Below are 15,505 nucleotides of genomic sequence, written 5' to 3' on the forward strand. Positions count from 1 at the left end.
ATCTCATGCACACGCCACGCACAGCCACATGGCTGCTTTATTCTTCCTCTATCATATGATATAGGTATGAGCATTACTTTGGCTGGGTTTAATGAATTATTAATGGTGTGCATGGAGAAAACTAGGCATTGAAATAATTACTGCCCACGTTATTCCACATTGTTGTGATTCTCTGGCAGCTTCTCCTCAAATCCTTTGACTTCTGAGCAGCCAGATATTAAAAAGGTCTGTGAGGTCCTTTTTGGTGATGCACGGTCCTAATGAGCCTGCATCCTCGGACGACTTCCCTATTTAACACACCAATGAGGAGCATGACCCTCAGACCGCACAGAGAAAAGGTAAGAAATGTGAGTAATGACGGAGAAAGGAAAATGTTTCTAAGGTAACACATATCCAGTCAGAATAAAATGTATGTAGACCAAAGAAGTCACTGTCATAACCTGAGAAGATTTCATTTGGTATTTTACAGGTGAAATGTCTGATATAATGTGTGCGTGTGTGTGTGACTGATATGTTTCTGGACAACGACGTAGATCTACAGCTATCAGATATTAACCATGAGTAGCGACGACTCTCTGTTGGTCTCTGTGGGGGGAGTGTTGGAAACACAGTTCATATAGAAAATGAGCAGACTGCTCCTTTAACCTCATCAGCAGGATCATCAGGAGGTGCTGTTTCATGTCTGGCCTTCAGTGATTTCATGACCTCCTTCAGACTCACAGCAGTGGCCTTGGCTTTGTGAGTGTGTGCTGTGACCCCCACCCCGTGACCTCCTGTTGGGACTCACCGGGCCACATGTATCTATCTCCATATCCAGCTAACAAAGTCATTTCAAAGGCAATTACCTTCATCTAACACCCCACTATGACCCCTGACCTTATGATGTGATGACAGAAACAGAGAGCAGGACAGAAGATCTGCTTGGATTTGATTTCTCCAGTAGTGGATGTCAGGAAACCAGGACACATGAAGTCCAGGCAATAATAACAATAATATAACGTTTAGGTTATTTATGCAGTGATGACCTTCATCTTGGCTTTGCCTTTTAGTGGCGTTGTCCTTATCACTTCCTGTCACACCCACAATGAAATATTGATCCTGAAGCAAAGCAGGTCATCAGTCTGTCTTAGCTTCACCTGAGTGTTTCTTCAAACATTGTTAACACAGGCCTACACATGGTCTGCAATTCTAAATGTGTTGGTGATCTCCGTTATGAGTGAGTGTGTGTGTGTGTGTGTGTGTGTGTGTGTGTGTGTGTGTGTGTCAGTGTGTTATTAGCCGGTGCACTGGGCTATTTAGTCGTGTGGAGACGAGGGATCACAGGCTGAACAGAGACCCACAAACATGCCAAATACTAATGAATACTAGCTTGACCTTAATCACATTACACAACCACAGCAGCCTAACACATATTCACACACACTACAGCTGTGTGTGTGTGTGTGTGTGTGTGTGTGTGTGTCCTGCTGCTGACCCCATACAGCAGGATTATGCTGGATGTTCAGCTGGTACTTTCCTCTCAATGGGATAGAGTCATGACTTAACTGTGAACCCTTCACACCAAACACACACACACACACACACACACACTGCATATATCTGACTGACATGCATACACTGTGCTCTCAGCTCTGACTGTGTGTTTAGCTGTTCACCTCTAAAGGAGGAAACTGCCACTGCATTATTCGAGGAGTAGGTCGTCTGTATAATGTGCATCTTTTTTGTGATATCAAAAAACATATGAGTCTGGCATGTCAAGAACAGAAACATGGTTAGCCTAGCTTAGCATAAAGACTGGAAGCAGAGGGAAACTGCTAGCCTGGCTCTGTCTGAAGCAAAAAGATATGTCAACCTCCAAGTCTAGAGCAGATGTAGTGACACAGTTAATCTTGTTACTGTTTTATGTAAAGATAAACAACAGTGTATACATAAATAGTATGAATATATACTACATGCTACTACATTTACATGTACATAGGGCATGGGTATTTTTTTTCACGACACTGGGTCTTTCAATCATAGAACGGTTGCCAGGTTTGGTTCCAGTGTCCCTGTGCAGACCTGTTCTCAGGTGATAATGCTGCCAGGGTCAAGTCTCCTGAAGGTGGTTGATGGTGCACGGTGTTATTAGGGTGTGTGGTGTCTCATGTTGTAATGACTTGTCCATCCATGAATAAACATTTATAAAACCGAAAACACTGCTTGTAATGAGTCATCACTCAAGTTCTGCTCAGGAAACAAACTGTATTCAACTTGAACTGCTAATATGGCGACTCCGCTGACAGCCCATAGTCGGGATCGCTCATTACACTGTTGTTCCCACATTAAACCCTTTAAACAATCAGGCTACACTGTCTGATCATAGAGACTTAAAATATTCGCTGGGATATTTTTTCACTTTGGGCAAAGGCGGATCAGCTACCTCCAGCCTTGTGCTAACACAGGCTAACCACCAACAAGATGCCGCAATGACGGCCAACACCCAGACTGCTCTGAACCAGAATTATTAGGACACACATGGATGAATTCAACAGAGGACTAAAATAATGTGAAGCAAACTGGGAGGACCTGTCTGATGGAGTTTCTGAACAGTGGATTTTACCAGCAGAGCCTCCTTGGCTGCATTAGCAACCAAATAAATGACCTGAGAGAGCAGGGAGCGAACCTGTGTGTGAGTGTGTGTGTGTGTGTGTGTGTGTGTGTTTAAGTGTGTTAGTGTATGCTGCAGTCTTGCCAAACTGCGGGCACGGCTTGCGTGCCTGCAAAGGAAAACAGCTCATAACAAAAGCAGGGAGAGAGGGCCAGAACGTGGATGGGTGTGTTGGGGAGTTTACAGTCCTCCCATCTTTTTCCTACTGATTCAAGTGTGCTGGCTGACAGATTGGCTGGATGAGACAGAAGCTTCACATGCAAGTGATGTGCACACACACGCACACACACACACACACACACACACACACACACACACACACACACACACACAGAGCACCGTGCATATATGCAAACACACATTGTGAAGAGAATCTGAGCCGGAGCAGCAGGGTGGTGCACAAACAGTCCAACAGTGGAGTACAGGCCTCTGCTATGTTACGATGCAAACAGACCACAGGCACAGAGCTGCGTCATTAGAAACCACAGAGCACGTGAGGACGATCTGATGGCATTGTTTAGACGCTAAACGTTTCATAGCTCAGGAAAAACAAACATTTTAGATATTCATGATGTCTTCAAGCTCGGCCATTTACGGTTGTCATCATGAGATTTTTCTGTTTTGTGTCTAGTTTGTTATTTCCAAGCTGCAACAGACTCTCCCAGACGGTGACACTGACTCAGGGAGATATGCAGAGTGACCTCGTCTTGGCTGAACTCACTGATTTCTAAGCAGCCGATCCCCGACTGGACAAAACCCTGATAATCAAAACTCATGATATGACATAAGCACATAAGGTGCAGACCAAGCTCCAGAATGAAGGAGAAGGGCGATGTGTAAACTGTGTGTTACGTCATCCCACACCACTTCCCTTGATTACAAACCCAGACACCCAGGGAGAGAGGTTGTGTGGGAGATACGACAAAAGACACGCTTCAAAGACGACACAACACAGCTCCCTCTGGTTACTGTGATGTAAGCTTGTCTGCCAACACACACACACACACACACCTACAAGACACACACACTGACACACATATATTTTAAACATGCAGGGCATTGATTTAGCAATTAGCTTAAATGTGCAACAAGAGGATGAATTTACAAATGCTCAACAGCAAATAAACATGTAGTTAGAGAAAAGACATAACATCACCAAACGCTGAGCAAATGAGGAAGCAGGAGCAAAGCCGTGACACCCCGGGGAGAAGCTCTGCAAAATGTCGACCGTGTTTGGACATTTTAAAATCAACCTGAGCGTGTTAAATTTCCTTGTGTGCTTCTCACTGGGCTGCAATTGAAATTAGCATTTTAAAGATATTCTGAAACAGGAAAAATCTCAGATCTCCAGTGGCCACCCAGCCCAGACCCTTGATGTAGCCATCCTATCTCCCCACCCTGCAGGACAAGAGGTTAATTGCATGAATTATTGATCGTCCTCCAGGCATCATCTTGTCCTTTTGTGTGTCGCCCCAAAAAAAAAAAAAAAAAAAAAAGAGGAAAATCGAACAAACGACAGAGGATTCCCACCAATGGTGAGGTCTGATTTGTGACACTGTGAGGTGTGTCTGTGTTTGTTTGCTCTTTAGCTTTGGCCTCAAAGTGCAAATCACAAAGAAAAGCCTGTTCATCTTTTCCACATTTCTGATTAGCAAATGACTCTTTCCATTTAGATTTTAGAATTTCAGAAACAAGATTTGATTATCATTTTACATATTTGTGTCAAATTAGATGACCTGCAAAATGAACTCGTCAAAGGTGGATTGTAGAGATAATACGGAGGACGTAAGGAAGGCCACACATTTTATTATGGTGAAAACATCTCTACATCGTCAGCATAGCAGCAAAAAGGACATATTAGCTTTTTATTTTATTACCACAACAGACACTGGCTGATACTAGACAACTGAGAAATTCACCTGAGAAGGTTTTAGCTCTAACATAAAAAAAATTTACCAATTCAAAGCTGTAAAATTAATAATAATAAACTAATGAAGAAACCGAAGGCAAGATCCAACCCACCGACCTGCCTGGGGTTGAACAAAGGCGATTTCGTCCAGGACATGTTCCTGCCTGGTTGTAAATTGGACTCCCGCTGCCTACTCCTCCAGCAACCTTTCCAACATCGCCCCAAAATAAATCTCACTGCTCCATATAAATGAACCACAACCCCTGAGCAGCCACAGTAATCACAGATATGACTGATATGCCCAATGTGGCCTTAACCCTCAACAGACCAGCACAACCTTATAAATACACAACCTCACACACTGGCCTACTGACATTTACACACACACACACACACACACACACACACACACACACACGCTGACCCTCTGACAGTGACAGCAAATAATTTTCCTCCCAGTAATTCTCCACGAGCCCAACATCAGCTTCAGAAGTTAGAAATCAGGCAACAAAAAGCAGCTTCTTCAAAAGGCAGAATATGTTTTATATGATTTATTAAGAATTGCCAAACGCATGATTTTGTAACACAGTACAGACTAATTGTTAGTAGGATTCAGACCTGCAGAGCTGGAAACTGTTCAGTGGCTGATTAGATGGTTCACAGTTTTTACAATTTTAGGTACAAACAAAAAGTCCTATGTTTTAAGATGCACAGGAATATTAAGGCTGCTGCTTGAAGTCAAAGATAAAAAACACTTCTCTCACTTCCTCACTGCTTATGGGGCCATGAACGGGGCACCAGAGTCAGGTTTTGACTCATCAGTTTCGGACCCATTCTATATATGAATTATATTCCTTTGTTACAAAGCCAAAAATCTGAGACCAGTAGGCTGTCTCCTGGAAATCTGAGTTGAGAGAAGACTGTTTTTTTATTTGCTTTCAGAGAACTGAAACACTTTACAGCTTCTGCATGTTCGCAGTCATGCCCTCGCTCTTAGCTATAACAGCCCTAGAAAGCAGGAACACCAACACAAAAACATCAGAAAACCGCTTTGTTTTGTTACTCTAAGCTCCGTACATCCAGACCGAGGACAGATGACAAAGTTAAAGCTGCTATTTCATGCTTCATGCCCAATTTATCACAGCAGCTCAGGCAAAAAGTTTGTGTTTTCCACATATTTCACAACCCAAACGTGTGTTTTCCACTGCAGTTTGTGGTGCAGCAGAGGAGGGAAAGAGAATGTCATGTTTCCAGACTGAGAAACGTAGGATGGTACAGTTAAGAAACAGACTTCAGGCACTCTGTCAGGGAGCAGAAAGATCTGAAAATCATCTTCATTGGCGGCTGGTGCAGAGCTTTGGTTTGACTTTTCAGAGTCACAACAGAACCAACTCAAGCAAACTCATATCTGTCACAATACAGACCAACCAGCAAACGCAAAGAAGAGAGGAGTGTGTGCACTGATGTACATGGTATGTATATGGTGTGTGTGTGTGTGTGTGTGTGTGTGTGTTTATCATCCTACCTGGTGCAGCCTGAATTTCCATGAGACCTCCTGCTGTGATCAGAGCCTCCAAGATCCTGACGTGATGCTCCGGATTCACGTCCGCACTGTTGACAATAGCACAGACAAGGACATAAATTAGCTTCAAATTTCAACATGTTTTGAGAGGGATGAACAAAAGTTAGGGACCGTGCTCGTGGTTCTCTTTTTGTTTTCTTTCCAGACGAGCTCTGTGGCTAACAGTAATAATATCACATAAGATTTGGATACTCAGATAATATGTTTTAGTTGGATCAACTCATTTGTTCATTTTTGAGCCTTGGTCTTTTCATGAGAAAAATACTGACTATCCCCCTCCAGGTATTATTCAAATGAGAAACCAGTGACAGACCAAACAACAGGATTTGTGTGATTGTCTAAATGCTTACAGACTGTGCTGCACACTCCAGAACCATCTAGGATTAGCTGACATTTGCACACACACGCACACAGAAGCTGACAAGCTGAAATATAAACTGACATGGGATCTGGTTCAAATATCATGGCATGCTACGATACGCCGCCCTGCTCTTTATCCGCCCGTTACGCACGTCAGGGGTGCACTGACCACGCTTCTCAAACAACGACTGCTTCTGATTCACCGCAAAATTCTTCTCTGTAATTTCTGGGAAAACAAATGCAGACGAGCTTGTGCCGGGTACACAGAAACCAAACAATACCATCAGCCTTGTTAATCCCATTCGCCACTCAGTCCAGCTCTTAAACTACAGGATGTTATTAGAGCTGAGTCAAATATCATCCTTGATTTTCCTGTTAGCAAAGGAAGCTACCTTACTGCCTAAATATCAAGCCTTTGTGCTGGATCAAGACAATTTCGGTTGGAGCTTGGGAACAAGCAGTGGTTGATTTGTGGATGGAGCGTCACACTCGGTGCCTTTCATTCAGCTCTTTGGCTGCCTGGTTCACAAATGTTGACTGAAACAAAAAACCCTTTCCACCCAAATGCAATGGGACTTTTGCAAGAGAAGTGATTGTTGTTGGAATAATCAGTGATTTTAAGCAACAAATGGAAAGACAGAAGTTAAAATGCTAAAGAGCATAATTGACATTTCACAGCTGGAAAAACCTCCTCACATGGGATTTTCATCTTAACATCATCCTTCAAGGACCATGACACATGTAGAGAACAAAATGCGTGCCCATAATTACTAACTTCTAATTTTAATTCCGTTTGCCTGTGTAAAGTGCTACTGCAGCATAAAAATAATGATTTCCAATCAGCATCTATAGAGAAGCAATATGGGAGCCATTATATTTTGGCACAGTTTCCAGGATTCTGGATGTAAAAGTCTAATTTTTGCATGCTGGATGATGGAGAGCTGGTGCTGCTCTAGTCTTGGAAAGACATGAAACTCTCCTGGTTGAATCATCAGTAAAAAAGATGAACAACTGTGTTGGAAAATATCTGGTTCTTTGATTAAAACAAATGCCAAAGCTCAAGGAGACGGGTCAATTACAAGTCTCTGCCAGCAGGGAAATGAGAAGCATCCAATAGTAGAGATTAAAATAATATTTTGTAATGGCAGTCTGAGGTTAGAGAACAGAGACGACATTCAGCTTCTGCTCTCTTTCAATTTCTGTGCAGATTCTGGTATTTTCTAAGCACATTATTATGGTGTGTATTATCTTTAGGTCCATATCTGAATAATGAAATAGTTATTCTTAGCAATGCCAGATAAAGCCTTTATTATCGTAGCATTTAGAGACTGAGCACAGGATTCCTCAGAAACACTATGATGTGTAAACCATAAAAACCAGTTTCATCATTGGATTATACAGAAAACTCCAGTGTTCCCATGTTCAGGAACACTGAGGTGCTGAAAAGGAAACTGTCAGATCAGAGAAGGGGGGGGGGGGAGGGTGTTACCTCCATTTCCATTTTCCTATTACCTGCATTAGGGAAGCACCATTGTTTCCCTGTCAGTCAGAGACTAACACTGTAATTAACAACCACACGTATTAACCTCATTGAATAGATAAAGAAGCAAATTGGAAAGTCATTAACTAAGCAATTATACACAACATAGTGTCCTGGCAAAGGTAAATAATATACCGAGTGGAGGTAAACAACGCCACATGGTAAAGTGACGTTCCACTGGTTGGTTTCTGGACGTGTGCTCTGTCTCTCACACCACAGTCACTAGATTTCAGGGTTTTAAAGTGTTTTTGTGGATTCACTGATGCAGGATTAGCTGAGGTCCACCTGTCAGGTACCTGCTAATCTGAAACTTAAACATCTGGTATGTTTAAGTTGCAGCGGCTCAGGACTGCAAGGACCAACTGTAGACACATACTGCCCAAAGCAGTGCAGAGCTGTAGTTAGTCACTGTTTATATAAATGAGAACAGGAAGAACCCTCTTTACCTGAGGGGCGAGTGCTTGAAGACGACCTCTGAGAACGCCTGTGCCAGCAGCCGGGGACCAGTCTGGTTGTTCTGGCTGACCCTGGCCAGGTGTCTGCTGAGGTGGACCAGCAGCTGGTGGTTGGCCTGAGGGATGCTGGGAGACTCCAGGATCCTCTTCAGCCTCTCTCCACACTCCTCCACACTCGGACTCTCTAAGAGACAAGAACAGCCCCCAGAGGGTTTTTCTTACTTCATCCCATTTGGCTTCCATCTAAACATCTGCACTTCCTTATGGAGCTGGATTTGTGCTGAGAAAGGAAAAGGCCTTCGCCAAACAGCTGACACAAAGCAGAGATAACACTGTTAAAATATACCTGCACGCTGTGACATTCAAATTTTCCTTCACTTGAACTGGGGGGGCCTACTGTACTATAGCTAGCCCCCAGGAACAACCCTGGTCTGCAAAGAAAATTAGGCCTAGTGGCCAAACCCCAATACTACAACTTCCACATTCACGTGACGCTCACAGGCCCCAAAACCATTTTTCCCAGCAAACCAGTGAAAAAGGAGAGACTGTAAAAGAAACACATTTTTTTGGTGTTAATGGTGTAAGAACAGAGAGTGGGTTAAAATGCTCCTGCCAGTAGGACCCCCCCACTGCTAAAAAACCACTTCGACGTAGGTGACAAAGTCTGAGTAAGGAGCAGGTCGGGGTGGACAGGTGGACAACAGACATAACTTTCAAACCAGAAGCTGCTGTTTGTTTCTCCCTTCAGTCAGTGCTGCTTCTTTAGGAAGCTGAGATTTTAACCCACAGCTACCCAGGTTATTTTGGTACACTGTTCATTACTGGACCCATGACGACAAAGACTCGGTACATGATACCAGCCCCATGGGCCACGTGTATATCTAGAAGCTTTGTTGGAGGAAGGTACGTCAACACTTCCTGAACTGATTTCACTGAAATAATATTTCTTTTGATTTTTAGGAAGCACAATGTGCAACAAGGAGATTTGACTTTAGGAAGACTGTGTCATTACGTAACCAATGTTCAACCAAAGTCAGATGAAAGCATAAGCAGCTCAGCACACACCCTGTCTGCCACGCACATAAACATCTATCACTTTCAAATATTAGTTTTCAGTGCACTGAGCTCAGACCTGCAGCAGCTCCATTCATATCCAGCTGCTTTGTGCTTGGTGACATTGAAGAGACGTACGGCCCTGGCAGGACTCTGGTGATCTGAATTCAGACCCAGTCCAGCAGCCGGCCGCTAGCCAGCTGCTAGCCAGCTGCTAGCCAGCTAGCCTGGCACTCGCTATGGAGAAAATCACAGGGCCTTGATATACACATGCTGGTGAAAATGCCACAGCGGGTGACGGCACAGGGAATAATACCGACTCCTTTTCTTGTATGATCTGGGTTCAGACAATGGGCTGCGTCTGAAGAGGACCAGACATGTTGACGAGCTCTGTCACAACAGGCCCTTTACCACCGCAAAACAGGCTGCAAACAAGAAAACATCTGTGCCTGAGCCTGCTGTGCGCCGAGTTTATGATGGGGGGAGCTCAGTGGGAGAGCACAGATCTGCCTCTGAACACCAGACTTAGCATTCTGCACAAGAACCCACAGAACCGGTCCGGCTGTTTCTGTCTGAATCTGTCTCAGGGATTTCTGAGTATCTGTAATCAGATTTGTGTTTGTGACATTCAGTCATTGCCTTCCTGTAAAAATTCAAGCTCTGGCTTTCTAAAACAAAAAACGGATTAGGAAAAAAATCACACAGTCCATACTAGCTCAGTTTTCATCAGTATGTTGCAGTAACATACAACATGTACAGTAGCATTTATGTGCATGTATTTTGTCTTTTATACGTGCAGGAAAAATTACAAATAGATTGTAAATAATTAAAGGATCATGTGCTCATTAGGAATCATTGCCAAAGCAGCTATAAGGTAAACACTAGAATGACTGAATTCATGAATCGAAACACAAACAGACATGAAACATATTAAAGTTAAATTCGAGAAAAATTCAATAGCAAAAAACCCAAAGTCACATGCTGACCCTGTCCTAACGTTCCCTTCGACCTTTTTATTTTTACAGCTACCAACGAGTACAGAGCACAAAGCTCCTAGAGGTGAGAACATGGTTTGGAGGGGGGAAAGGACCTGGTAGTGGGATACACAGGGGCTGTGTTTGTGGGGAGACCTAAACCAGACATACACTATATACAATACATATATATAATATATGCATGTTATATGTGGTGCAGTGATGGGTGTGATGCAATGCTCTGCAAGTGTGCATGCTGTATGTATCCAGGTGTTAGAATGCTGATCTGTATTGACCGCCCATATGAGGTATTGGTGTGTCTGGCTCTCTGTGCAGGAACTAAAATGCTCAAATCGATCCCAATAACACAGAGTGCCTGCAGAGAAATGGAGGAACTGACAGAACAACTGATCGACTGAAGACTGATTAGAAATATGGAGAAAGGAGGGGAGAGAGAGGGGGAGAACAAGCAGCGAAAGAAATCATGTTCTCAAAGCTCTGGAGACCCAGGATCTGTTCCTGCAGTAATGAAAGAAGCTCACTTTTCCATTCTCAGTAACAGAGATGTGTAAAAATCTAAAACATAACCTTAAATAACATAATCCAGCTTATGTGACTCCATTAGTCTTGACAGGGTTGTCATTTTTTTATTTTAATATTTTAATATTTTAACATTTCTGAAAGGTGCGTTTCATTGTGCATGTGTTGCTGCGTAAACTTTATGACTGTCAAGCATTTATCATCCTGTGTTTTACCACATTGGGCGTTGGTGTCTGGAGGTCAAAGGGCAGACAGACAGAGGGGAGGGGTCAAGAGGACTCAGAGGGTGGAGTCAAGGTGCTTTGTTTAAGAAGCCTCGGTGTGTATTTTGTTACTCAACCCAATATAAATGGCTCACTGCATGAGCTACAAACAAACGAGTACATTTAAACATATTTTATAACAACTGATCCACTGCTGAGAGGTTTTCATATGAATAGTGTGATATTTCTCTGTATCTGCGTGGTATTTTCTGTTATTTTTGAAAAACATGCCTTGAGCATCTGTCTTCTCTGTTTACAATGCAGCTCACAGGGCCGCAGAACACAATCAGCAGTGTTACATTATGTCAATTTGTGCATGCACCTGTGTTTGTCTTCTGCATAATGTCCAGTAAAATTATGCATTAATTCCTGTGAATCCCTTGGAAGAGAAAAGCAAACTGAATTCTATGCAGATTGATGGTCTACACACAGAATGTAAATGCATTCAATGGCTACTGATGAAAAGAGGAAAAAATATGAAAATGTAGAATTTCACAGTTTATAAACGTAGAATTTACATAAAAAGAAAGAAGGCACATTCGAAATGGAGCAATCCCGACATTTTGGGAATGTAAAACATTTACAGGACGGAGCGTGGGAAACTTAGGGAAGTTCAAGGACACTTGAGGTGTGTGTGTGTGTGTGTGTGTGTGTGTGTGTGTGTGTGTGTGTGTGTGTTTCAGTGGTGGTGGGCAGGTGGGCCGTGAAGGATGGCTGACAATCTGCTGCAGCCTGATGGAGGTCATGGACATCACCTCCCTATATCTGACATCCACACACACTCACACACACCTCCTCCATCTCTTATTGGGGATTGTGGTTGACCTCAGTGGTCAATAGAGGTCAAGGCTGGAGAGGGAACTTGGCCTGTCCATCTGGCCCCGGGAGACTCTGGGAGACTGGACAGAAACTGGACAGTGGGGGTGGAGGTGACAGCAGGGAGGAAGGTGGTGAAAACAAATGGGGTTAACTGCAGCTTCACCTCCGGACTGTGTTAGAGCTAATTCACAGTTTTATGACTTTTATCTTGACAAATAAACTGTATGGATGTTTTTGTCTCTGCTTAACCTAAATCGTGGTTTCTGCTGTTTTCCCACAACAGAGGATCAATGAAAGTGAAAATCTGGTTTATTTTACACACACACAGCACTTCAGGGGCCAGCTGGGGCTTTTCTGTTTCCACTCTTCTCCCTGGGTTCAGACTAAGAAATGAAAGATCATATCTGTTTTCATATGACAGGATTTTTATTATTCCCTGCCGCCCTCCCCCCAAAGTCCAAAACAGGGTGAAGCAGGTTAAATTATCAGCAGGTGGATGAAAACAGTGTGTCACTTATTGATGAGGTGCACCTACATTTTAATTTCATTTTCATCTAATAAGTGAAGGTGCAACATGATCCGCCCACGTTGCTGTGACAGACAATAACAGCTGGATTGTTTCTGACTAATTCCAAACCAGGTGATTAGTGTCTGCAGAAAGAGCGTCCACACAAACCAGAATATTTTGGGCAAAAAAGATCTACTGCAGATGACATCAGATGGTTAGACTGGATTCTGGATCCTCTAGAGTTCAAAAGATTAAAGATGTCAGTTTGTCGTGAAACACATCCCTGAAGAAATCAGCAAAGTCCCCGTGTGAACTATATTCACAGCGACTGTCCAGATGGACAGCGGCCTGAGCCAGCTGACCTTTGCCCTCACAGACGCTGGGCCTGGTGGGACCATTAGGGTTAACTAACAAGAAGAGACCCAGAGAGGAGAAAAAACAGGCCTGGAGAAAAGAAGTGAGGAGAGGGATGAATAAAGAAGGTGGGCAGAGGAGAAGTTTAGATTAAAGTCTAGATTCAATTATTAAGACAAGTGAGTCAGAGACTAAAAGACCAGGAAAGTGAGGAGCAGAGGGGAGACATGTAAAAGGTGACGGCAGGACAAACCAGTTCCTGCTGACTGTAAATCACATTCATCTATATCTGCTCTGCTGCCATCATTACGTTTAAGGTTTAAGGCTCTTTTACATGCGACAGCATCACAATCCTCATGTGTTTCTAGAAAAAGGCTGAAAATACCAAACCTGAACATGGCACCGGCCTGATGACAAAAGGCCAAGTGTGGTCAGGTATTGCAGGAGGATTATGGGAGGTCTGCAGCCATGTGATGGCAGCAAAGGTAACTATACTGAAATAACAGAATGAAGAAAGCACAGAAACAGAAAATCAAAGGACTGGTGAGAAGTTAAATGATGTCTGGCTCATATAATCTCACATTTTCAAACTGGACTTACTGTAGAACCTGATTTCATCTTCAAATGGGATTTTGTCTCCGCTCTCACAGATTTCTCCAGCCTCACCCAGGTAACACTCGATCATTTCGAGTGGCATTTGTAATATTTGTCTGAAACGTTGAACAAAAAGGCTGTTGAAAAGTCCTGGGGATTTTCTCTTCATTTCTAACAGTGGAGGGGGAATTCCCAGGATGAGCCTCAGACTGGGAAGACGGACACAGACGGAACAGACAGGACAGCCAGAGGAACCGCAGCCAATAAAAGAGAAGGAGATGGGATTTTAACTGTTAGAGCGTCGACAAATCTCGGGGATCAGACTAAGGCAGGACAGACAGTAAGTGTTTTTATATCAAGCCAGTGTTTCCTGATTCCATCCATATGGATGTAATCGCCAACACTGCTGTTTATATATTTGTTTTATCTGAGACAAAGTAATTGCAACCAGTTTGGTGAGCACGTCTGTGACGAACTGAGTTCGAACTAACGAAAATAAAATTAAATGACTGGAGTATTTTCAGAACAGTAAGAGGAAGACAGAGGATTAGGAGTCAGCTCGACACAAACACTGGCACCTGTGGCCAACGTGCTGTCGTCGCTGACTGTATCTACAATAGACACGTATGATCATTACAACATAAAGAAGCAGCAGCAGGGAGGGAGACACCAGACAACAGTATTACTGCATGACCTGCCCTTACTAATAAAATACTTAAGACCACACAATCCATCTTAAAATACACCGTGTCCATCCCTAAATAAGAAGTTCCTATGCAATAAGCTTAACCTCAGATGACCTCTGCAAAATACTTGGAGCGTCCTTTCAAAGTGGTTTATCCCGACTGAAAATGTTTCCATGAATAAGTAAAATTTAAAAAAGGGCTGTCACTTAGCAGGATGAGGGTTAAAAGGGAAAGAGAGAAAAGCACTTACATAATTGAGGGGTTTTTAGTTGGAGATCATGTTGAGGAGCTTAGTCGAGTGAAATTTTGGGGGCAGACTTGCAGGGAAGCAGGTGTGAACCTTCGGTGAGCTCGGGAAGGGCCTCGATCCTGAAAAACTGTTCATCTGAGTCTGAGTTTTACTTTGTCTTATTTCCACACACACACCGGCTCACACATCACCCACATAAAGCACGAAACCCCAGCTGTCAAGGGAGGGTTCATGAAAAATAGATAGGAGTGTGAGAGCTCCTAAAAGCCGGAGAGAGGAGGGCCCACTGGGCGAGGTAGGCGGCAGGTGAAAGGGTGAACAGGCAGGTCAGCTGTGCAGAAAATGAGAAAAGCAGCTCAGAGACTGGGTCTACTGAAACCTGGAGCTGTCAGGAGAAAAGCAGACATTTGTTGCTGATGAGAGGGTACAGCTTTGACATCTTTACATCCAGATTAGGCAGAATTCTGTCAGATGGCATCAGCGTCCGGACTCACACCCACCGAGAGAGGAATAAAAACACCATTAGCTCAAATTCAGCTACAAAGTTTAACCCTGGTAAGTGAGGGGAAGAGAGAGGAGGCAGCTGGAGGCCTGAACTCACAGCAGTCACCGCCACAAAAATGCCGCCTCCAGCCACAGCAACACTCAAAACCAGTTTTTTGTGGCTCATAATCGTGTTGGCAGTTTACCTTCCTCAAAGTTTGACTCTGTCTGATGTGAGTAAGTCTGAGAAAGTTATTCTGTGATTTAAGTAAAATGGCCCTTTAATCCATTTCACAGTGAACACGCTGTACCTTGAGCAGTGTAGACCAGCTCGCTGTAGATGGTGCTGGGAATGATGGGGATAGGGAGGTCCTGCAGGAACCCTCTGAGAGCATCGGTCAGAGAAACCACATCGTACTGGTCCAGGTCCACTGAGACCGGATCTGAGAGGACAAGAAAAGAGGGGAAGTGTTATATATGGAAAA

The 15,505-nt window shown here is 43.5% G+C and overlaps 1 protein-coding gene across 1 annotated transcript in view; it reads right to left on the minus strand.

Annotated features, from left to right (window-relative positions):
• Nucleotides 1-15,505, minus strand: part of LOC113139618 (phosphatidylinositol 3-kinase regulatory subunit alpha-like) — an 81,521-nt gene that overhangs the window by 10,277 nt on the left and 55,739 nt on the right. The window contains exons 4-5 of the mRNA XM_026322916.1: nucleotides 15,332-15,463; nucleotides 8,488-8,680 (exon numbers count right to left, since the gene is read on the minus strand). Of these exons, the coding sequence (XP_026178701.1) occupies nucleotides 8,488-8,680; nucleotides 15,332-15,463 (325 nt within the window). The remainder of the gene's footprint in view (nucleotides 1-8,487; nucleotides 8,681-15,331; nucleotides 15,464-15,505) is intronic.

The sequence above is a fragment of the Mastacembelus armatus genome, chromosome 4 (assembly GCF_900324485.2).
Source record: "Mastacembelus armatus chromosome 4, fMasArm1.2, whole genome shotgun sequence".
NCBI classification, from domain to species: domain Eukaryota; kingdom Metazoa; phylum Chordata; class Actinopteri; order Synbranchiformes; family Mastacembelidae; genus Mastacembelus; species Mastacembelus armatus.